The sequence below is a fragment of the Gobius niger genome (assembly GCF_951799975.1).
Source record: "Gobius niger genome assembly, chromosome: 20".
In the NCBI taxonomy this organism is placed as follows: Eukaryota; Metazoa; Chordata; class Actinopteri; order Gobiiformes; family Gobiidae; genus Gobius; species Gobius niger.
The window spans coordinates 17259099-17282089 of record NC_136871.1 but is presented as its reverse complement, the minus strand read 5'-3'; the positions used below and the strand labels follow the sequence as shown (position 1 = coordinate 17282089).

At 41.5% G+C, this 22991-nt stretch overlaps 3 protein-coding genes and 1 long non-coding RNA gene across 6 annotated transcripts; 1 reads left to right on the top strand and 3 right to left on the bottom strand.

Annotated features, from left to right (window-relative positions):
• Positions 1-466: 466 nt before the first annotated feature.
• Positions 467-3244, bottom strand: manf (mesencephalic astrocyte-derived neurotrophic factor). The gene is made up of 4 exons (XM_079578981.1): positions 2892-3244; positions 2019-2146; positions 982-1123; positions 467-901 (listed from the first exon to the last, which is right to left on the bottom strand). The coding sequence occupies exons 1-4, from the start codon at positions 2977-2979 to the stop codon at positions 717-719; spliced, it is 543 nt and encodes a 180-aa protein (XP_079435107.1). The 5' UTR covers positions 2980-3244; the 3' UTR covers positions 467-716.
• Positions 3245-11471: 8227 nt separating this feature from the next.
• LOC306979480 (sperm-associated antigen 4 protein-like) lies at positions 11472-12650 on the bottom strand (the record flags this gene model as incomplete). Its single annotated transcript, XM_079578433.1, has 2 exons — positions 11472-11686; positions 12303-12650. 2 exons carry the CDS (start codon positions 12648-12650, stop codon positions 11507-11509), a joined length of 528 nt encoding a protein of 175 aa, XP_079434559.1. The 3' UTR covers positions 11472-11506.
• A 1139-nt stretch (positions 12651-13789) lies between these two features.
• On the bottom strand, positions 13790-17026 carry LOC306979967. Of its 2 annotated transcripts, none has more exons than XR_013793978.1 (3): positions 16945-17026; positions 14237-14366; positions 13790-13926 (listed from the first exon to the last, which is right to left on the bottom strand). It is a non-coding gene; the product is annotated as an uncharacterized lncRNA (long non-coding RNA). The 2 variants fall into 2 exon arrangements; XR_013793979.1 differs by having other exon boundaries at positions 16960-17026.
• On the top strand, positions 16990-20100 carry oser1 (oxidative stress responsive serine-rich 1). 2 transcript variants are annotated; one of them, XM_079579154.1, is made up of 4 exons: positions 16990-17075; positions 18182-18291; positions 18596-18712; positions 18823-20100. In XM_079579154.1, the coding sequence occupies exons 2-4, from the start codon at positions 18215-18217 to the stop codon at positions 19691-19693; spliced, it is 1065 nt and encodes a 354-aa protein (XP_079435280.1). In that variant the 5' UTR covers positions 16990-17075; positions 18182-18214; the 3' UTR covers positions 19694-20100. The 2 variants fall into 2 exon arrangements, with proteins under 2 accessions (XP_079435280.1, XP_079435279.1); XM_079579153.1 differs by having other exon boundaries at positions 17020-17348.
• Positions 20101-22991: the final 2891 nt, after the last annotated feature.

Below are 22991 nucleotides of genomic sequence, written 5' to 3'. Positions count from 1 at the left end.
GTTTGTTTTAATTTCTCCCACAAAATTGCTGTTTGAACTAATTAAATCATTGCATCAAAATTAAAAAGAGCAGGCCTCTTTAACCACCTCCATATGTTTTTTTATGGAGGGCAAACAAGCTCACTTCCGGTATTCATAAAGAAATGAACCCAGCAGCCCTCCTGGTGAATCAAAGGAGCCCAAAAACCTTAGTAAAAAGAAAAAGAACCTCAACTCAAAGTAGGACAGAAGAAAACTAAATAAAACCTTAACTGAAAGTGAGGCAAGATGGCATGTGGCTTTTGTAAAAAAAGAAAAGAAAAAAAGTGCACTTTTTCACTTGAGCTGTCATATCAGCCATCAGCAATAAAGACAAATATAGTCCCTTTAGGTACGTTCATGACTTAAAACCAGTATCAGCAGGTAATACAGGTGTATTGCCAAATACACCTGTTGGTGTACAGGTGTGCTGCCAAATCTTAGGATAGATTGACAGTTGTGACAGAAAAAAAGAAAACAAAATATTGCTATCAGAAATAGAAAGAGTATATCATTTGGGTTAAATAAAGAAAAAAAACTAAATTTCAAAACTTGTCTATAGTTTGACAGATGGCAAAAACAAACTAACAGCAATGAAATATATCACACACATATTACCTTTCTTTTCTTGTGAATATTTGAATCACTAGTAAATACATCCAAGTCAAGTCCAAACGTGTGTGGCACTTTTGCTTCCATCACAGTTCTGTCCGTGCTTTGGCTGCTGCAGGTGCATACATGGGCATGAGCTCTTCGATTTTGCGAATAAAGTCAGACTTTTCTGCACAGCCTTTACAGGACTCTCCCCATTCTTCAAGGATCTTCTTCAAATCTTTCACTTTGAGCTTTTTCAAATCCACGGTACTCAGATCCAACTGTTTGTCTAAAATACCAAAAATAATGACACATAATGTTTCAATCTTCTAAAACAATTTTGTCTTGATAAGGCTTATAGCAAGTTACCATATTTCAGTTCGCAGATCTGGCTGTCTTTTTTCTTGAGTTTCTCGCAAATCCTTTCCACTGGGGCGTGATAGCTGAGTGGTCTAGACACCTCGTTGATTATCTTGGTAGCTGCATCACTTGTTGCACCAATGTAATAACACTAAACACAGGAAACAAATTGATTTTAAAGCATTTTGTATGAACACGGTTACGTTAGGTTAAAGGGGGGGTTTAATTTGTTTTTTGTCATGATTGTATTAGTATTGTGACCGAAAGTGAAACACAAGTGACAGACTACATTATTATGATACTGTTAGAGAAATAACAATGGTGTCCGGGAGGATAGATGAAAAATGGGCAGGAGTCTGGATGTCTTGACCCGGAGATATGAACTCGAGACATTGCGGTCATCCTACCATGCAAGTCTGCCTATCTTTCCACCGAAGAGAGATAAATACCCTCTGTCGAGTGTCATACTGATACATAAGCAAAACATTCAGTGGCTGAGGGAAGGCACCCAAGCACCACAGCCAAGGCTACGACAGAGATAGTACGACTGTGCAGCATGACCCAGTATGATAAATAGCAATTTCATTTTATTCTATAACAGATACTCTGTGTGCACAATTTGTATATCAGTAGTTATGAACACTTAAGGGCTGGTCTCGGGAAGATTGGTGAAACTAGTCACAAAACAGGTTACTGTTACACACAGAGTACAAACCATTATATCATCTATCATCATTTTTTTACATATCGCCTGCAGCCTTAAATATGTAGCCGGTGTCACACATTTTTAATCAATATCGAAATAGAACATGAGCAGAAGTGTAGTTAGTAGTTATAATATCTATAATAAGCCATAGATTCCCAGAAGCATACATGCTTCATCTGTTACTTTACTGTGGAAGAAGGTTGCTGGTTTCTCTCCAGAAAACACGATTGTTATTTTAAATCTAAAAAATACATTGATACAGTAATTGGCGTGGCAAACTTTAGAGATTCGGGTTTTAATTTTGTCAATATCACAGAAAATCATTGTTCAGTTTACTTACAAAACGGTTGTCTTTGCCTTTGGCATCTTTGCAGGATTTTATGAGGGCCTTCTCAATATCAGCACTATTGAACTTCACATCATTCTCCTTCAATGACTCATAGAATTTACCTAGAAAACTCACACACACTGAAAAATAAAGATAATTAGACAGAGGACCAAGCAATCTTGAAATATATATAATCTTGCAATATAATCATACAATCTTGCAAAATGTTTTAAAAATGGACCAAATGTATTGTTGCATAATGGGTATAACTGAGACAAATTTACTATCAGTTAATGCCACATAATGTCACATACGGCTGACCGGGCGGGGCCATACCTGGGGTATGGATCTAAGGACCTATGCATGTGGGACACAACCACAGTTGTATCAATCACCAATCAGTGTGTGATTGACAGGTGTCCTGATGGCCGCCTTCAACGTAATCACGTGTCTGCAAAAGACCCATTCTGATTTTGGATTTGCTATTTTGAGCATTTTGCCTTTGGTACACAAGCGTCTTAAATAGCCTGTCATGTATGACATCTTGAAATAGATACAGGCTATATAGGCTACAGTAGCTTGAGAAAGGTTAAGCCCGTAACTAGATAAATGTTGCAACAATCTGCAAAGATCTAAAAAAAATTAAAATACTAAAATATACAAAAAGCCGAAGAAGCGTTGTATTCCTTTGCATTGATAAACAATGAGAACAAGCATGGTTTAAATCCTACAGAAAAATTGCATGTCATGAAATTCATAAATGTGTTCAAATGTGCAATGTTTAGAGAGATTTCACAAACAACCGCAATAGGTTATTTATTTTTCATTTCAACTAAAGAGACACTACATTAAGTGCTGCTAACTGCAGCTAACAGTCAAGCTTACCTTCACACTCTCCCTCCTTCACCGCTTCAGAGTTACCAGGAACGAGAGCCAAGGCGAGGGCCACCGACAACCCTCCTAAACACAACATGTCGGTCCTAAATATTGGATACTTCCAGTTTGAATTACAAATAAAGAAAGAGCTGGCTGAACATTAGATTCGCACTCATGAGGGACGCCGGTAAAGTGAGCACGATCGTCAGCGTTCCTGATTCCACGAGTCTTCCGGTGCTACGTCACACCACTCTTTCACCTGATTGGTTCAGAGATTTATCTCTTCCTGTAGTTTTCTACGCTGTCCTTTGCGATTGGACAGTCACAGAACATTTAGGGAACAAGGTCCAGTTGGCGCAGTATGATTGGGCCAGCACCGCTCTGTTTTCATGTGGTCTGTAATTTTAGGTACAGACCATAAAGCCTACTTTTTGGTCTCTCTGAAACCGATTTTTATGTTTTTTTGTTTGTTTGTTTGTTTTTTTGGATACGTAGGCATATTTTATAAGTTGGACATGTGTTTGTTTAAAATAAAACAGGCAAGCCATTCCCAAAGTGGTCCATGGACAAAAAATATATAAAAAGAGTAAAATGAACTTAATGTGCATGTGTTTAGTCATAATAAAAATGTTTTGCTAATTGCTATCCACGATATAAGAAATTAGTCATGAAAAATGTTATGAGTGAATTTATATTGTTGGGGGACTCATTACACTATTTTACATGATGCAAACGTTTCTTATGTTTGCTTTTTGTTTTGGCCCTTCCTATAACCTTTTACCAAGGGAGACAATGAACACCCTACAATTTTTGTTGCCAGATTGTATAACTGAGTGATTCTTGACACAATTTTTGCAAAAACAAAATTCACAAAGTCATATTTAAACTTTTGATTAAAAGAATAACCCAGCTTTCTTTAGGAAATTTGTGAGAAAAACTCCTATGGTAGTTTGACTCAAACTTCAGTGTGAGAATATTCTTAGTCCACAAACTGTGAAATAGGCTACAAATGTTTATTACATTTAATTTAGGGTAGCTGCTCATGAGCTTTCTTGCTTCAGCCTACTCCTTTTTAGAGTCCTTAACTGTGTAATGTGAACTTTGTAAATGAGATAAATCAAATATAAACTGCTCAAATAAACTAAACTAAAAATGGAACAGTCCCTTAGGCAAAACTGTGAGTAATTGATGGTGGTTGCAGGCTGTGTTGAAGATTAGAGCTATGGCTATGGCTTGTGGACAGGCTATTATCACGGAGTGTGGTGAATGAATGAATTATAGTGAGCACATCTGTTGGTGGTTCAATACATTTTGACCATAAGTTACTCCTTAAGTCAGACACATCAACAATCTTGCATGAATGTGTGAAAAAGTACAACTAAATGCACTTTAAAGATATTTAAATTTTTCAAAAGTATGTTGTAAGTACACTTGTATGTACAAATTTTTAGTACATTAAAAATGAACTTTGCATACTAACTAAAATATACTTACATTTCAACTGTAATTAATTTGTACTTAAAAACACTTAATAAAAATATACTATTAAAGGGGCTAGATGCAAGTTAGTCATTTTTATACTCACTACGGCCATTGCTGTAGTACCTCCATATCGCCACTAGGCCCCCATTGAAAAGCATTGGAGTTTAGACACCTTAAAAACAACTTTAACGCCTGGTTTCAATTTTTTCAACACTAGACTAGGCTAGATATTCCTCCTGAGATAACGCTGGGTTAATCACAATATATGAAACCAGTCTGGTTTTCGTAATATACATTTTTGAAATCTCGGTCGGACTGTTAGCATTGGAGCAGCGCGAGCTACACGTCACACAAGGGCCGAATCTACGGTGAAAATCCCGCCCGTATGTCCTTTTTAGGAACATGCTTCGTCAGAGCTGGGGAGGGGGAGTCTGTAAATCCGCCATGAATTCCCCCACGGCTGTGGTCTTTATGGTAAACGGGGAGGAGTGAAATTTTAACATTTTTACACTACGCATAGTCCCTTTAAATAAGTATCTTTTAGTGTATTTACAGAAAAATGTACTTGGAATCAAATATCATTATTTTTTTAAATTTTATTACAGTTTATAGAAAATACACTACAATTTAGTATCTTATAGTGTACTTTTAGACAAATACACTTAGTTATATATATATATATATAAAAAAACTCTTCCTCACCCTCCGCGGGCGGTCTCTTTTTCCTCCTGCTCGGGTCCTCTACCAGAGGCCAGGGAGCTTGAGGGTTCTGCGCAGTATCTTTGCTGTTCCTAGAACTGCACTTTTCTGGACCGAGATGTCTGATGTATTTCCTGGGATCTGCTGGAGCCACTCCTCCAGTTTGGGGGTCACTGCCCCGAGTACCCCAACGACCACGGGCACCACTGATGCCTTCACCCTCCAGGTTTTCTCCAGCTCTTCTCTGAGCCCCTGGTATTTCTCTAGTTTCTCGTGTTCCTTTTTCCTGATGTAGAAGTCGCTTGGTATTGCTATGTCGACCACAATGGCTTTCCTCTGCTCTTTGTCCACCACCACAATGTCCGGTTGGTTCGCCATTACCATTTTGTCCGTCTGTATCTGGAAGTCCCACAGGATCTTGGCTCGGTCATTCTTGACCACCTTTGGAGGTGTTTCCCACTTTGACCTTGGGGTTTCCAGCCCATATTCTGCACAGATGTTCCTGTACACTATACCAGCCACTTGGTTATGGCGCTCCATGTAAGCTTTCCCTGCCAGCATCTTACACCCTGCAGTTATGTGCTGGATTGTCTCATTGGCCTCTTTGCACAGTCTACACCTGGGGTCTTGTCTGGTGTGGTAGATCTGGGCCTCTATTGCTCTGGTGCTCAAGGCCTGCTCCTGTGCAGCCATGATGAGTGCCTCTGTGCTGTCCTTTAGTCCTGCTCTGTCTAGCCATTGGAAGGATTTCTGTATATCCGCCACTTCAGTTATGTTTCGGTGGTACATGCCGTGTAGGGGCTTGTCCTCCCATGACGGGACCTCCAGCACCTCATCTTCTGTTCCCCATTGTCTGAAACATTCACTGAGCATGTCATCTGTCGAAGCCTTGTCCTTGATGTACTTATGGATCTTGGATGTTTCATCCTGGATAGTGGCTCTCACACTCACTAGTCCTCGGCCTCCTTCCTTACGGCTAGCGTACAGTCTCAGGGTGCTGGATTTGGGGTGGAACCCTCCGTGCATGGTTAGGAGCTTTCGCGTCTTAACATCTGTGGTCTGTATCTCATCCTTTGGCCAGCTTATTAATCCTGCAGGGTATCTGATTACTGGCAGGGCGTAGCTGTTTATTGCCCGGGACTTGTTCTTGCCATTGAGCTGCTTCTTAGGACCTGCCTTACTCGTTGGAGGTATTTGGCCGTAGCCGCTTTCCTTGTCACCTCTTCGAGGTTGCCATTTGCTTGTGGGATTCCGAGGTACTTGTAACTGTCCTCAATGTCTGCTATTGTTCCTTCTGGGAGTGAGACCCCTTCTGTGTGGACTACCTTCCCTCTCTTAGTCACCATCCGACCACACTTCTCTAGTCCGAATGACATCCCAATGTCTGCACTGTATATCCGGGTGGTATGGATCAGTGAGTCGATGTCTCGCTCATTCTTAGCATACAGCTTGATGTCATCCATGTAGAGGAGGTGACTGATGGTGGCCCCGTTCCTGAGTCGGTATCCATAGCCAGTCTTGTTGATTATCTGGCTGAGGGGGTTCAGACCTATGCAGAACAGCAGTGGGGACAGGGCGTCTCCTTGGAATATGCCACATTTGATGGAGACTTGTGCAAGTGACTTGCCATTGGCTTCAAGGGTGGTTTTCCACAACCTCATCGAGTTTGCAATGAAGGCTCTTAGAGTCCTGTTGATGTTGTAGAGCTCCAGGCATTCAATGATCCAAGTATGTGGCATTGAGTCGTAGGCTTTCTGGTAATCAATCCAGGCAGTGCTCAGGTTAGTGTGTCGGGTTCTGCAGTCTCGAGCGACTGTTCTGTCTACCAGGAGCTGGTGTTTGGCACCTCTGGTATCTTTACCGATTCCCTTCTGAGCTGTGCTCATGTATTGATCCATGTGCTTACTTATCTTAGCCGCTATGGTGCCGGACATGAGCTTCCACGTTGTGGAGAGGCAGGTTATTGGCCGATAGTTGGATGGGACTGTACCCTTTGAGGGATCCTTCAGGATCAGGATTGTGCGCCCTTCGGTTAACCATTCAGGGTGATTCCCATCCCTCAGCAGCTGGTTCATTTGTGCTGCCAAGCGCTCATGGAGAGCCGTGAGTTTCTTAAGCCAGTAGGCGTGTATCATGTCAGGGCCTGGTGCTGTCCAATTTTTCATACCTGAGGCTCTTTCTTGGACGTCTGCCACTGTGATGGTAACTGGATTCTGTTTAGGGAGGTTGCTGTGGTCCTCTCTCAGAGCCACCAGCCACTGTGCATCACTGTTGTGTGCTGCCTCCTTCTCCCATATGCCTTTCCAGTACTGTTCAGTTTCCAGCCTTGGTGGGTCTGCTCTGTTATTGTTACCCTGCCACTGAGCGTACACTTTCGCTGGTTGAGTTGCGAACAGACGATTTACTCGTCTGGCTTCGTTGTCTCTCGTGTATCTCTTTAGGCGGCTGGCCAAGGCTTGGAGCCTTTGTTTGGCAGTTTCCAATGCTTCAGGTATGGGTATCTGGCTGTACCTTTTGGGTACTTGCTTTTTCATTGCACCTTTCAAGGCCTCTGTCAATTCACTCACTTCCCTCCGTGCTGCCTTGATGTTATCCTCCAGCCTTCTTTTCCATGGTGGGTATTTCATCTCATGGTTGCTCTTACGATAGCCAAGTGTCTCTAGGATCACTGCTGCTGTGGAGTATATCAGCTCATTGGTTTCAGTGATGGTTGATGTAGGAATTGCTCTCAGAGCTGCATTCACATCTTCTAGGAGACTTTCTGACAGTACTTCTCTTAGCCTCTGTAATTGGCTTCGGGGTTGCCTGCTGGACATTTTTGCCATGATCTTAGTTTTCAGGTCAGTCGCTGCCTCGTTCAGCGTGATTGCGCTTATTGGGGGTTCGTTCCCAATCTCCATTGTGGGGGCTGGTGTTAACTCCCCTCTGACCTGGTGTCCTGGCTCCCCGTTGCCGGAGCATTGGTGTTGTACCTCGTCAATCTCAAGTTGTGATAGCAGTTGCCGTTTGTGGATGTTGGAACACTGAGCTACTAGTTGTTTCGCCGTGAGTTTGGACTGTGGGTTTCGAAGTAACCATTTCTCCCACATCCTCTGCATGTAGCCCCTCTGACTAGGGTTACTGGAGTAGTAGCATTCCATCAGAGCCCTGTTCTCGCATCTCTCCCATTTCCGCCTTGTTCCAGTAGCCCATTTTACATCGAGGTGCTCTGGTTCCCCAGCACCTGACGCCTCATCCATGTAAACAAGCCACACCGGATTGTAGCCTTGGCGAGTTTCCATCCGTCATCCCCCATGGGCACTCACAAACACACTCACATTCATCCTGGCCTATTGTACATGTTTTTAGTGGTAGGGGAAATCGGAGTACCCGGAGGATCACCTTCACAGACACGGGGAGAACATGCACACTCCACACAGAAAGGTCCAGGACCTTCTTGCTATGAGGTGTGAGTTCTAACCACCGTGTCGCCCAAAGACCGACTCCGAAAGAGCCTCTCGTCAAAGAAGCAAACCGCCACAGATCCAGGTCCAGGAAGACGGCGCGATGTGTCCGGTTCAGAAAGCGATTCTTTCTCTGGGAACAGAAAACAACGGGATGTGGGACACATTTCCCACACACACAAGGGTTTAACATGAGTTCATTCAAAGCTTTCATGACATTTTTGGTTTTAAGGCAAGACTCGACATTTAAACTTTCACCTGGAAACAAAATAAAACACCTAATATTCACAATAACATGTTTCATTATTGCACTGATTCAATGTTTCGCAATAGATTTATTTGGGAAATTGTCCTTAAAGGGCATTTTCTCAAAATGTATTTTTCTTGCAGCAAAATCTTCACATTAGTAGCACCTACACAATCACAATTTTTAGCAGTATTTTTATTTTTTTTCAGAGGGATTTTTCAATATACAATTCAGTCTTTGTAACTAATATAAAAACAAACTAACACCATAAATGTAACCCCTTACCCCCACCTGAACCGAGCACATTTTCCCCAGTTTGGCTTTACCCAAATCTAAAAGCTTAAAGAAAGCATCAGAATAGCGACGAAAACAATGATAAAAGCATGCCAAAAACACACCGTAAAAGCAACAAAAAAGCAATGAAAAAGCAACAAAAAGAGCAAAAAGAGCAACAGAAAAGAGCAACAGAAGCATGCCAGAAAAGCAACAAAAAACGTAACAAAACCACAACAATAAGGTGACAAAAACGTGACGAAAACACGACAAAAACACTTCAAAAATGTGACAAAAACACGGTGACAAAAAAATTAGAATCACTTTTGTAGAGCTTTCAAATGAGGTGTTAAATTGTTGCTCTCCAGTCGAGAAGCTTTTAGATTTGGGTAAAGCTGAAGTGGAGAAAATGTGCTCGTTTGAGGCAGGGGTTAAGAGGTTAAACCTGACTCCACCCATTATGCTTTTTGCGGTGTAGGAGCTACTTAAAGTGTCAAGATTTCATCTTTCTACAGCATCTGCCTTAAAACACATCACAGCCTCTTTGCTGTCTGAACTAGTTTATGTTTGAGACAATAATCTTCCACCTCCAATCCAGAAAGCTCTTTAAGTTCCAAAGATGCACTGAACGGTGCCATTTTCCCTCCTCAGTCGCTATTATCGCTAACGACGGATGAGGGCTTTGCACGTATCTAAATGCTTATTCATACTCCACAAGATGCGAGAACTGAGCTGTAAGAACAAAATTAAGTCACTTTTGCCTTGTCGCCATAGAACTGTTTTCAGTTACGAAAAGTTTCCAAGGCTACAAGGCAAAAAAATATTTTTTTTGCAGCAATATCTTCACATTAGTAGCACCTACACAATCCAAAAATTTTAACAGTATCTTAATTTTTTTTTTCAAAGGGATTTTTCAATATACAATTCAGTCTTTGGAACTAATATAAAAACAAACTAACACCATAAATGTAACCCCTTACCCCCACCTGAACGGACCACATTTTCCCCAGTTTGGCTTTACCTAAATCTAAAAGCTTTAACAAAGCATCAGAATAGCGACAAAAACGAGGACAAAAGCATGCCAAAAACACGCCGTAAAAGCAACAAAAAAGCAATGAAAAAGCAACAAAAAACAAAAAAAAGCAACAAAAAAGAACAAAAAAAGCAACAAAAAAGAACAAAAAAAGCAACAAAAAAGAGCAACAGAAACATGCCGGAAAAGCAACAAAAAACGTAACAAAACCACAACAATAAGGTGACAAAAACGAGACGAAAACACGACAAAAAAAAATCAAAAATGTGACAAAAACACAGTGACGATGTGGAAAAAAAGTTACAATCACTTTTGTAGAGCTTTCAAATGAGGTGTTACATTGTTGCTCTCCAGCCGAGAAGCTTTAAGATTTGGGTAAAGCTGAAGTGGAGAAAATGTGCTCGTTTGAGGCAGGGGTTACCCCCTTACCCCCACCTGAACGGACCACATTTTCCCCAGTTTGGCTTTACCTAAATCTAAAAGCTTTAACAAAGCATCAGAATAGCGACAAAAACGAGGACAAAAGCATGCCAAAAACACGCCGTAAAAGCAACAAAAAAGCAATGAAAAAGCAAAAAAAAAAAAAAAAAAACAAGCAACAAAAAAGAACAAAAAAAAGCAACAAAAAAGAACAAAAAAAGCAACAAAAAAGAGCAACAGAAACATGCCGGAAAAGCAACCAAAAACGTAACAAAACCACAACAATAAGGTGACAAAAATGAGACGAAAACACAATAAAAAAAAATCAAAAATGTGACAAAAACACAGTGACGATGTGGCAAAAAAGTTACAATCACTTTTGTAGAGCTTTCAAATGAGGTATTACATTGTTGCTCTCCAGCCGAGAAGCTTTTAGATTTGGGTAAAGCTGAAGTGGAGAAAATGTGCTCGGTTGAGGCAGGGGTTAAGAGGTTAAACCTGACTCCACCCATTATGCTTTTTGCGGTGTAGGAGCTACTTAAAGTGTCAAGATTTCCACCTCCAATCCAGAAAGCTCTTTAAGTTCCGAAGATGCACTGATCCGAAAAAGTAAGTATGCCCCAGGAGAAAGCGCTAAACCACGGCGCCATTTTCCCTCCTCTGTCGCTATTATTGCTAACGACGGTTGAGGGCTTTGCGCGTGTCTAAATGCTTATTCATACTCCACAAGATTCACTTCACTTTTGCCTAGTCGCCAGAGAACTGTTGTCAGTTACAAAAAGTTTCCAAGGCTACAAGGCAAAAGTGGCATCAATTTGTTCTTGCAGCTCAGGGTGCAAGAACAAAGTTGTTGCGTCTTGTGAAGTATGAATGAGCCTTGACTCTGCCGGGAAATACCTTCTCGCCTTCTGGTCTGCACAGCACCAGAACCTGAGGGGCTTTCCTGGATGAGGGGTGGAAGATTGTCGAGTCAGTATGTGTGGGGGTGTGTGTGTTTGCAAAAAGGATACGGAAGTCCAGACGGGCCTCAGGCGTCCTGAAGCCAGACGTGGAAGCAGGTGGACGCTGTGTCGCCCCAGTTAGACTCCATTGCCAGCCGCAGGCGCCCGAAAGCCTCCTGGCCGGGGATAGTGAACGTCTGGTGCACCGTGCCCCTTTCGTTGTACGTAAAGCGTCCAAGAAGTTGCTCCTTATCAGCTTTCATTCCCTGGAAAACAGAAACAAAGCTGCGATTAGTTCACTGTACGGGACAGAGAACTGCTTAACATCCACCTATACAGCATTTCTACCAGATATTAAAATATTCCCATTAAATTAACAGAACGTCGTTTGCTATCTGAGCTGGCATCGTCAACATTTTATAAGATGATGTTTAGTGGCCACTGGATGTATTTCCGACACCACAAAAAGCACAAACTTAACTGAATATGATTTAGCATCAGCTCAGTAGCAACTTTTAGACACTAACATGTATTTAAACCAAAATCTCTATACATTCATTAGTGATTTCTAATTTGGCTTTGACCTCACCTTAATGTGGATGATGGTTGACAACAGGTGAAAAACTTCAGAATTTTTCATAATTTGCCATTTTTGATGGCTAACTGCTATAGGAAACATACATTGAGCAGGCTCAACGAATGCTGAAGTTGCCAGAGTAGCCGGCTTGCTAACTGTCAGCAAACGTTTGGATCAAATCTTCGAATTACTTCAAATACTGTTTTGCGTTTGTGTCATTAAGAATATAGTGTTGTGAGTTTCTATAATGAAAAATGCTACCCTAAAGTGTGTTGAACCAATGACATAGAACAGGTGCTACTTACGTAAAGAGAGAAATCCCGGGGCGCGGTTGCGAACGCTCCATTCGCTGCCTTCACTTTTGTGATGTGTGCCAACGTCAGATCAGTTATGACCTTAGGCTGAGGGAGGTTAAAGTAGACGCTGCCTTTCTTGCCGACAAAAAAGAACTTCCCGTTAGTGTTGCTGCTGTGCTCCCACGCCTTCTTGTCCTCATTTAAGATCTTCTTGTCGTCATTTAAGATCTTTTGGTCCTCATTTAAGATCTTTTTGTCCTCATTTAAGATCTTTTGGTCCTCATTTAAGATCTTCTTGTCCTCATTTAAGATCTGCTGGTCCACATTCAAGATCTTCTGGTCCTCATTTAAGATCATCTGGTCCTCATTTAAGTTCTTCTGGTCGTCATTTAGGTTCTTCTGGTCTTCTTTTAGCCACGTCCGGTCTCCATTTAAGATCTTGTCTTCATTTAAGATATTTTTGTCCTCATTTAAGATCTTCTGGTCTCCATCAAAGATCCTGTGGACTCCTGCCTGGTGCAGCACTAAGAGAAAAAGAGACAATGGTTACAGTCGTGCCTCAAGTAGCTAAACAACTATGTCGATTTTAGTTAAGGGGAGAGACTGCAACAAAACTGACTTTTTTCTTTTTTATTTCTAACATATAAACTTTGACCTGGAAATAAAATAAATGTCCTGATCTTCACAATAAAATGTTTAATAATTGCGATTGCAATCCACATTAGTAGCTCCTACAGACAATTCTTCAACATAATATTTTGACGACAATATTTTGAGGGTTTGCTCTGAAGGATATTTCACTATCTAATTCCTGATTGATCCTGCCTGATAATTATTACTTATTGAATTTTGAGCCACATTTTTTTTTTTTACATTTGTTTCTGCTATTAACTATTAGCTATTAACTAAGTAACAAGCACGTTTAATTTGCTCCCCAATTCACCTGCAGTGCCTTTCCTTAAGTGAGAAAAAATACTTACTGTAGAAAACGACCAGAATCCATAGGAGAGCTGCAAGCACTCGTAGGAACATCCCGCTCCAGGTTGACCTTGTTTCTTCAGGCCAATAGGTTTGCGTTCCCTTGTCCTTCAGACACTTACGCTCGACTGGATGGTAGTTTCGGACATGAGGAGACGTCGCTTGGTCTCTCTGAAACGTTGACACATGAGGAGACGTCGCTTGGTCGCTCTGAAACGTTGACACATGAGGAGACGTCGCTTGGTCTCTCTGAAACGTTGACACATGAGGAGACGTCGCTTGGTCTCTCTGAAACGTTGACACGTGAGGAGACGTCGCTTGGTCTCTCTGAAACGTTGACACATGAGGAGACGTCGCTTGGTCTCTCTGAAACGTTGACACATGAGGAGATGTCGCTTGGTCTCTCTGAAACGTTGACACATGAGGAGATGTCGCTTGGTCTCTCTGAAACGTTGACACATGAGGAGACGTCGCTTGGTCTCTCTGAAACGTTGACACATGAGGAGACGTCGCTTGGTCTCTCTGAAACGTTGGCACATGAGGAGACGTCGCTTGGTCTCTTTGGAACGTTGACACGTGAGGTGAAGTCCCGCGATCTATCCTTGTTGCTTCTAGCTCCAGCTGCAAAGGTTGCTCTTTGTGACGACGCTGTGGCCTGCAACAAAATGGAAAGAAACAGTCGTATTAAGTGAAGGTAAAACTCACACTCTGTCTCGAATGGACAAGGGACCAAACATGCTCCTTTGAATTTCAATTCGGCATTTTCAAACTGTGACATTGGGAGTTCAGATGTTTTTAGTCCCTTGTCAGAAACAAAGCAAGGAACAAAATTAGGATTATCATAACTAACTGATTTTAAAGGTCTCGTACGTATTTGTTTATGCAAATGGCATCATGTTGTGGCCGTGTTCAGTGTCGCACAAGCTAATTTGTGAATATAAAACATGCCCAAACTGGAAGCTTACCTATAAGGTGTCTCTCTGTAGTTGATGACAGGCCGTTGCAGACAATGACTCCTCAGCTGTAGCTCGGACTCGTCAAAGTCCGCACCGCTGTAATAGCCCATCTTCTGTAGACGAATGCTTCTACGCACCTCTGGAAAAAGACAAACATAAAAATACAATCATTAGTCAAAGGTGATATTTACTTTGGGGATTGTATTATATTGTACAATGCTTCAGAACGTCTAAACCGCTTTTGTACAAGCTAAGTGGGCAAATTTAATAACATTCTTGACATTTTGTGCCTTTCAAACAAAACTAGTGTGATTTTAAGCTAATATACAGGGAAATCTGACCGTTTACCCACGACCTAGAGTAAAAAGGAGCCATCAGAAAGCCTGTTTGCTGCTTAAAATCACATCAAACATTGGTAAAAGTGTTTGTACACAGGGTACAGCATTTTGTGCGATACCCGTGCTCGTATATTCCTGTTTTACTCGCAATAAAATCCAAACGGCATGTTAAAACAACTACTTTCAACCTAACAGTAAACCATTCGGAGCCAAACTTTCAAAATTTACAGCACATTTGCATGTTGTAGCATGATACATACGCGTTGCAAAACCGCTAATCCAAGTGTAAAAGGACATTTTTGACAAGGACTTGTGAGGACTTTTGATGACTTTTTCACTGCAAACACCAAAATGGCTGTTTGACAATTCCTTAGCTAGCTAACACTGTGGAATGCTGACATGCAGGAGCCATAGAAACAAGATCACCCTAGTTACCGTGGAGATGTCTATTCCAAATGTAGATTCTAAAAATTCAAATTTAAATTCAAATCTTTTATTTGACAACCATGTGAATGATTTGAATTATATTTCTCTCATCATTGATTGTGGAGCGGGGAGTGAGGGAAGATGGGTGGGACGGAGGGCAGGGAGTTCAGTTTCCCGGCCTTGTGTATGAAGCTGTTCTTCAGTCAGCTAGAACTGGCCCGTAGATTCCGCAGTCTCCTCCCTGAAGGCATTATTACCTTGAAGAGACTGTGCGATGGGTGTGCAGGGTCCCTACTCTAGCGAAGTAAGGAAGTCTGTCATTCAATCATCCTGCTCTATCTCTCACCATAGACACAACAATCTATGTCGAACTCATCCCACACACTATATAGCCTTGTAGCGTTGTATATTGTTGTAACTCTGGAGGTTCTACACCCTGAAGTGAATTTCTCCATCTTATCTTATCTTATCTTATCTTAGGCCACTGAGAGAACAGTTGCCATATTGTTGACTTTTGGCTCTTGAATGTCATCATGAATTAATTGTTTAATGATTTAATAAAATATGTAAACCATGCTTTTACAAATGGCCTCTGGGAAACATCTTCTTCTGAGACACTGAACAGTGAAGAGGCACCAAGAGCCCCCACACCTGCAGCACGGAGGAGGCGTCACAAGAGGAGCTACAGGAAACAACAAAAGGGACCAACGAGGAGATGGTGATAGACTGTGGAGGGAGCTGTGCAGGAGGAAGAGGAAGGACGAGGTGGAGCTGACCAGTGCAGGACACCACGCTCTGAGACGGGGACAAGCCCAGGAGGCGGTGCACCGTTTCAGATGATCAGAGGAGACAGAGGGCAGCTACAGTTTCTCCATCCTCCAAGGTCATGCGGGTGGAGTGGCTGAAGGACAACGAGATCATGGACCCGGCCGAGGACAGGAACTTCTACATCACCGTGGACCACAACCTGATCATCAAGCAGGCGCGTCTGTCCCACACGGCCAACTACACCTGTGTGGCCAAGAACATCGTGGCCAAGCGCAAGAGCTCCACCGCCGTGGTCATCGTCTACGGATTTCCCATCAACCAGTGCTCCTCCTGTGACCAAAACAGTGAAGATGGCGGCTGCGACACAACGATCTTTCACCAAAGAAAAAAAAAGAGTGGTGCGCACTGAATGGGTGCTGCTGCCGGATGCTCTCTCATCGAATGCAATTTCTCCATCCGTGAGATCAATAAAGTACCATCTTATCTTATCTTATCTTGTTGTGCTTCGGTTATGTTCAATCTTTACACAGCTTTAGTCATTCACCCACTTTCAAGTTTGCTAGTGTTGTACATCAGGTTGGATTTTGGTAAAACATAGATTTTGTCTATTCTATGAGCCACGGGGGCATGCTCCAGGGCCGATTTGGAGAGGCCACCGAGCCTGATGTATGCCCTCTTCTGGTCTTTTTCTAGAGGCGACAGTTTGCAATAGGGAAACGTTTAGCAGAATTAAGTTCAAGTTATTGTTGGTGCAGCCTAATAACTCAATTCAAGTTACTCATGTAGCCCCTATTAAAAAATCATCGGCCCACCCCTGGTCTAAAGTCTCGTCACAGCCTATGTATGATTAATCATATTATTCCCTTTATTTCATCAGGCAAAACATATAATTGACCTGAACAACAATTTCTTATTTACAATGTTGGCCTGGATATGTGGTATGAACATAGATTTAACATAGAAGTATGAATGACAACCGGCCACATAGGCAGAATGATTTGACTACAGATACCACATTGGAAATAAGTGTTTTATACGTTATGTATTATCCTCGGTGGTTATTTGTATTTATATATTTGCATATTTATACATCACCAAATCAATTCATATCATATTATATGGAGTTATGGGAATATAACCATTGAAGAATACGGACTCGTGTAACCCAAAGAATTATATTGTAACCTGCGTGTAACTCACCCGGGTCACGTGCTCCCTTGCAGCAGTTGACGTCAGCGTGTAGAGTTGTGGTTGTTGCAGAGTCACTGCAAAACAAATGGTTCGACTGTAAACAAGGCCGAAGAAATCGCTTGAGGGTCAGTCTCGCGTCGTCTAATTTTATCTTACTTACATTACTTGAAACACCCTTTGGTATTTTCTTGATTTTGATACTTATTAATACGAGTCATTTCTGAAGACAAGCGTAAGGGGCTAGTTCTTGGAAGCTAGTGAAGGCTACCCACTCCTTACCTTATTTGTCGCTAGCCTCGCTGGTTTGTGGACATCCAAAGGCCTTTAGGGAGAGATCAACACTTTATGCTCTGAGCATAATACTATACTTCTTGATCGCGTCCAGGACATCGGGAGCCGTAAGTACTGGAAACTGTGTTTTGAAATGAGAGCGCTGTAGATTAACAAACTTAATTTGTTTTTTGATAGAGCTAAGTTAGCTAAAGCTAACTAGCTTGTTAGCGCTAGCCTACACGGAGTGCTTATGAAACCAACTGCTTACAACCAAGATCGCCTTTTTTGTTTCTCACTCTCGCCTACCTGTTATCCACGATGAAGTGTGATATGTGACACATAACACATTAGTAACTCAAACATCAATTCCTGTTTTATTTGAGAATAAATCAAGAAAGAAAGGCATACTCAGAACATCACGCGCTAAAGTAAAGGTAACGTGATGAACATGTCTCGGTTTCCCACTCACTTCATCGATCAAAATAGGTTATTTGACATTCATCCGCGTCATTCATCGTGTGCCATGAAGTTGGCATACCTGACTTTTTGTTATTGTAGAGCTAATTTTGTTTTTTGCCACCACAGAGTATGTTGTAAATCCAGCAAAAACAGACCTTGTTTTGTCATCACCTATATTTTTATTCAGCGATGGAAGTAGAATCTCTAAATTAGCGCAATTTATTTTTGGGGGGGTGGTCCCCCACCTGCGCCACTTGTCCACTACTCAAAGCTCTACGTGTGAAACGTGCATGTGATTAATTTGCATCAACACTGCGAATGTACAGGAGGGATACAGGAGGGAGAGCTACAACCGAGTTTGGGCCAAACAATTCAGTTTGAACAGGAAAAATCAGAAACTTCATTTTCAACCAAAATGTGAAATTAAACAGACTGTCGTCTCTTATTAGGAAGTGTGCATTGTTCCATTATTTTCTAAACTTGCATTTGTGTGCTTCAGCTGGGTGGCTGGTCAGAGCAGCCTCCTCCCACCATGGAGGCAGGAGGAAAGGAATGTGAAGAAGAAACTCTGCAAACAGCTTTCAAGAAGCTGAGAGTTGATGCTGAGAGGTATGACGCAAGGCTCCGTTTGTTTGTTAATGGAAAGCAAGGTAGTAGTATTTTACTAGTTTACAAATCAACTGATGGTGCAGTCCACCACTTTATTTCTCTCTCACTTAAAGCAGCTGAGAGGGCGTTGGATTTGAGGTTTTGTCCTTGCAGCTCCTTTTATTTCTTATCAAGACATAGGCTGAAGATAGCCTGTTTTACATGAAAACCATTGCAACCAAACTCAGCTGACAGTTTTTTAAAGGATTATGTTGTTTTTAAGGTAGAATGAGAGTAATATGTACAAATTACTTTGTTTGTTCAGTTTATCAGGAGGAGTGAGTGCTTCAGAGGCTGTGACTCCGAGATCATCTTCACGTGCCTGTCATGACTCTAATGGCGCTAAGCCTAAAGTTGTCTGCCAAAAAGACAACTGGCATGGGTAAGTTACAGTCATTTTTACTTTAAATGATTTGTATTGTTTGTGAATAGTGCTGCATTATTTTTTTGCATTACTTCCAATGATAACCCTCATCGTTTCTATATCTGTAGATCTACAAGAAAAACATCTAGAGCAGCTTCTAGAACCCAGCGGCGCCGTCGATCAAAGTCCCCCATTCTTCAACCTCCCAAGTTCACATATTGTAGCACTGCTACAGCATCTGCACTGTCACCTCCCTGTGGTTGTCTGAAACACCAGCGTCTGGTCCCTCTGGAGCCATCTGAACCCTGTCCCACAGTGGAAAGAAAAGCTCTGTCCACTGCAGCCCATAAAGATCCATTGTCTTCTTGTGCACAAAGCCACATTACTGCATTGGTATTCGGAACATCAGATGCGTATGGCACACCACTCGGAGCTACGGTTTCCTCCTTAACAGGAACTATGCCTGCTGTTAGAACCACTGGAGAAGTGCAGCCGAGTGAGGAGGGCAGAAAAGAGAAAAGTGCCTGTGATGGAGCAGAGGGGGGAGTTCTTCCGCTCCACACTGAAGTCGCTGACTTCAGAGCATTATCAGAGCTCAACAGCACCCGCACATCACCAGCTCCATGCTCTTGCAGCCACGAAAGTAGTTTGGATACTGCAGAAGGCAAAGAGGACACCAGCCTGCCTGAGCCCCAGTGTTGTTGCCAGCCTAATCCTACAAGTTGGAACAATGTGGAGGTGTATTCTTTCACCGGTCTGCGAAATGTAATTTCTGAATGTGAAAAAGCAACGCCGGGACCAGGGGACACTCCGAGAACTGTCAGCACCAACAGTAACATATCACCGGGATCTCTGTCATCAGGCTCTGTTCGCTCGTGTTCAGAACAGGCAAGAGCCTATGTAGATGATATTACAATAGAGGACCTTTCAGGTTACCTGGAGTATTATCTGTACATCCCCAAGAAAATGTCACACATGGCTGAAATGATGTATACTTGAATTTAACTAACTTAATATACAAAATAAGGATTTATTTTAAGTTCCTGGTTTAAGTTGAAATGGTCTATGTGGATTGTCTATACATATTAGAATGGATAAGGCATGAGAAATTAAATATACAATAATAAGAAATGATAACGCTAACCTATGATGATGCTTCTATGACATTTATTTGAGGCTTATTTAACATCTGCCAGACACTAAAGTCATTTGATTCTATTGTGCTCCATGGCTAATTTTACTTTTATGTTCTAATTTTGAGTTCACATGGGAAGTTGCCAAAGCTCTTGGTGCAGGGTTATCACATGACATGATACTGTAGGAATATGCAAACCTGTAACAACTAGTGTGAATATGTTTGTGTCCTTTGAAAGTCATCGGTCTGGATTGATTTCACTCAATAAAAATGTTTGGTTCACTGTGTTCTCAGTTTTGATATGGAAACAAAACAAAAAAAAGTTGTACTTGCTTTTGTACCACTTGTAGGGCCATAATTTGCACAGACACATCGGCTGCAATATTTTGGCTGCGATTGTGAATTCAGTTTGTTTAACCACAAGAGGGCACTATTGTCTTCACACGGTTTATGAAGCTCAGCCTTTATTCTCCTCCCGCTCAAACGTTTTAAAGTTCATTACACCCATGGATCTACACCAAGTACATTTTCGGAGCTTGTCCCTGTTTCCTATAAGGGTTTCCCGCAGCTTATAACGATGTTACGTCCATAATTTTCAGTCTTATGATTGATTCAGAAGTAAAATTCCCATTCCAATTTCTATGACAAAATTCCCCTAGACTTCTAAAAATATATACAAGAGTGATAACTAGTTATATGGTAGGCCTACTGGGCATAATATTTTATTTCTAAGATCTGTATTAACAATTGAATTAAACAGTTAAAAGATATTGTCTCAACTGGACAAAAACATTTTTTCAACAATTGGATACCGATTTCAAGGTATGTAAGTTTTATTAAATTGAATCCATGGAGCATTTTCTCAATGCAGTAATATCAAGAAGTTTTGGGCTGATGGTTAACAAGAATGTGCCTAAGTAAGACAATTACTGCACTATGCCAAAGTATTGCATTTGGTATACTAATGAAGGATAGATAAATGCAATATATGTTTTATAACTTTATAACTCGTGTTATCTTACTCTGTTTGCTCTACCAAAATGATTGTCCTGCAACTGGTACTAGTATAGACACTAGAAGTTTAGTGGTCCATTATGTGAACAACATCACAGCAAGCCACTGTTGGCTTGTTTCCACTGACCAACATTTAAAACTGTCACAAACAAAAAGCTGTTTGCAAAACAAGCAGCCCCATACCGAACCACAAGCTTAAATTGGAAGCCATGGACATTTTTCTAAATAGCTACAATAGACAAAAGCAATCGCTACAAATTTACCAGCCCAATAAACATAGAGAGGCATGAACGATAAGGCCCAGGCACTCATTTGCAAATATAGAAAATACTGTTGCACTAAGGACATGGATTGTACCGCCTCTTTCCATGAGCACCATCAGTTTGCTGGTTGGTGCTCATGGAGCAATGGTCCCCGTACCCCTGGTTGGGAAACACAGCTTTTCAACTAACAATTCATGTGCCCATCAAATTAGTAAATATATGTTTCTACTTTTTGTATGTATAGTCAACTCATTACCTTGTGATTTTACCATGAAAAGAATGGGGAACTCCACTGTGTTGTGCACCACAACACACCAGAGCACTGAGGTGAAAAGGCATTGTTGCGTCTTCAAGTGTAATACAGTGTAACTTGGTTTGCTCGGACTTTTTATCCTTTCTTAGAAGGCTGCTGAAAACCACGAATGGCATCCAAGGTACTTTACACTTGTAGCTTTCTGTAAAAACGGTGCCGCTATTTCACTTTCACTTTTAGGGCCAAAACCACTACAAAGTGTATGTTATAATAAAGGAAGTTTCCCGACCATGGTTTCGGGTAATCTGTCTATGTTAGTGTGCAGACTACAAAATAACTCTTTTGATTCCTGACTTGATGCGCCTACAGGCAAGGGCGTAACATTTGGTAAAATATTGGGGAGGATCGAGAGTCAATCCCTTTCAGGTTTGAATATTGGGGATATATTTATATTGGGCAATAACAATAGCTAACAACAGGGCAACTCAAGTGAAATTACTGTTGTCAATAAGACCAACAATACATTGTGTGCTCTTCTTTTCTGATATGAACTATGTGCCTTTAATAAGCGGATTCGGCATCTCACCAAGCGCAAAGCATGCTGGTCCAGGTTATAGGTCAGGACTTCCCAGATCGTATCCCAAACGGTTAACATGAGCGAGTGTGACACAGATATTGAATATATTGAGAGTTGAAAATCGATGTTTTAAAAGAATTCTGTAAGAAACAGGGACACTGTGTTACTGGGAAGAGAAAAAGAACTCGTGGTCTTTGCTAAACCAGTAAATAAATAAAAAACAGTTGTTGGGTTCAGTAAATAGACGTATTGGTTACTAGTTAGCTATATGTCAAATTTATTCATTTAATCCATTTGCTTCACGGCGTTCTGGATCTTTTCTTCAGTAGGAAATTTGATGAGTACGTATGGTGGCTGGCATATACAACACTGTGAGGTTCCTTTATTGCACTTGTGAATACAGCAAAACTCTTCCATAGACTGATTAAGCCCACGTGGACAGTTGCGATTCAATGGCGAATAAATGCAAACCTGGCATATCGACGTAATAGTCACTATATAGCCGGTTGTTCTTCTATGATATATGGTTTTAATGGGGTTTGTTGACACCGTGGGTAGTTGTGAACTTTGACCGGAACATTACCACGGATGCGTACTGACAATGCTGATTTGGCTTATTCTGAAACAATGCCCAAAGAGCCTGCTGCAGAGTTTGGCAATAAAACAGCAATATTCCAACAACTGGCATCTGGCCATCAGTCATTTACGATAAATTGTGTTTGAGCTGGGCAGTTACAGAACTTGCCTCCATTCGCTCCATTCTGTTCAAACGAAGAAACGTCTGGGCAGCTGCTCACAGCCAATGATTTCCCGATCGTACCACTGTCGGACCACTCACGGAGTGAGAGGCGGGAGTTCATCGCATCAACAGACGGAAGCTGTCACCGCACTCAAAACATTAAATATTAAGTGCGCGGCGACTCATACACTGTTTTCTTGTGCTCTTGTGTCTGTTTTAAATAATTTGAAAATATAAAACACCTAAAACCGGAGCAAGATACAGCGTGCCTCGTGAAAAAGGACGTTTTTGAAAAGACCTCCTGAGGTTTGTTTCT

Coding starts and splice junctions, on each gene's coding strand:
- manf (XM_079578981.1), bottom strand. CDS start 2,979: ATGTTGTGTTTAGGAGGGTTGTCGGTGGCCCTCGCCTTGGCTCTCGTT. Junction 2,147..2,891: donor GAAGGAGGGAGAGTGTGAAG/GTAAGCTTGACT, acceptor TTTATTTTTCAG/TGTGTGTGAGTTTTCTAGGT. Junction 1,124..2,018: donor AAGGCAAAGACAACCGTTTT/GTAAGTAAACTG, acceptor TCCTGTGTTTAG/TGTTATTACATTGGTGCAAC.
- oser1 (XM_079579154.1), top strand. CDS start 18,215: ATGGAGGCAGGAGGAAAGGAATGTGAAGAAGAAACTCTGCAAACAGCT. Junction 18,292..18,595: donor CTGAGAGTTGATGCTGAGAG/GTATGACGCAAG, acceptor TTGTTTGTTCAG/TTTATCAGGAGGAGTGAGTG. Junction 18,713..18,822: donor CAAAAAGACAACTGGCATGG/GTAAGTTACAGT, acceptor CTATATCTGTAG/ATCTACAAGAAAAACATCTA.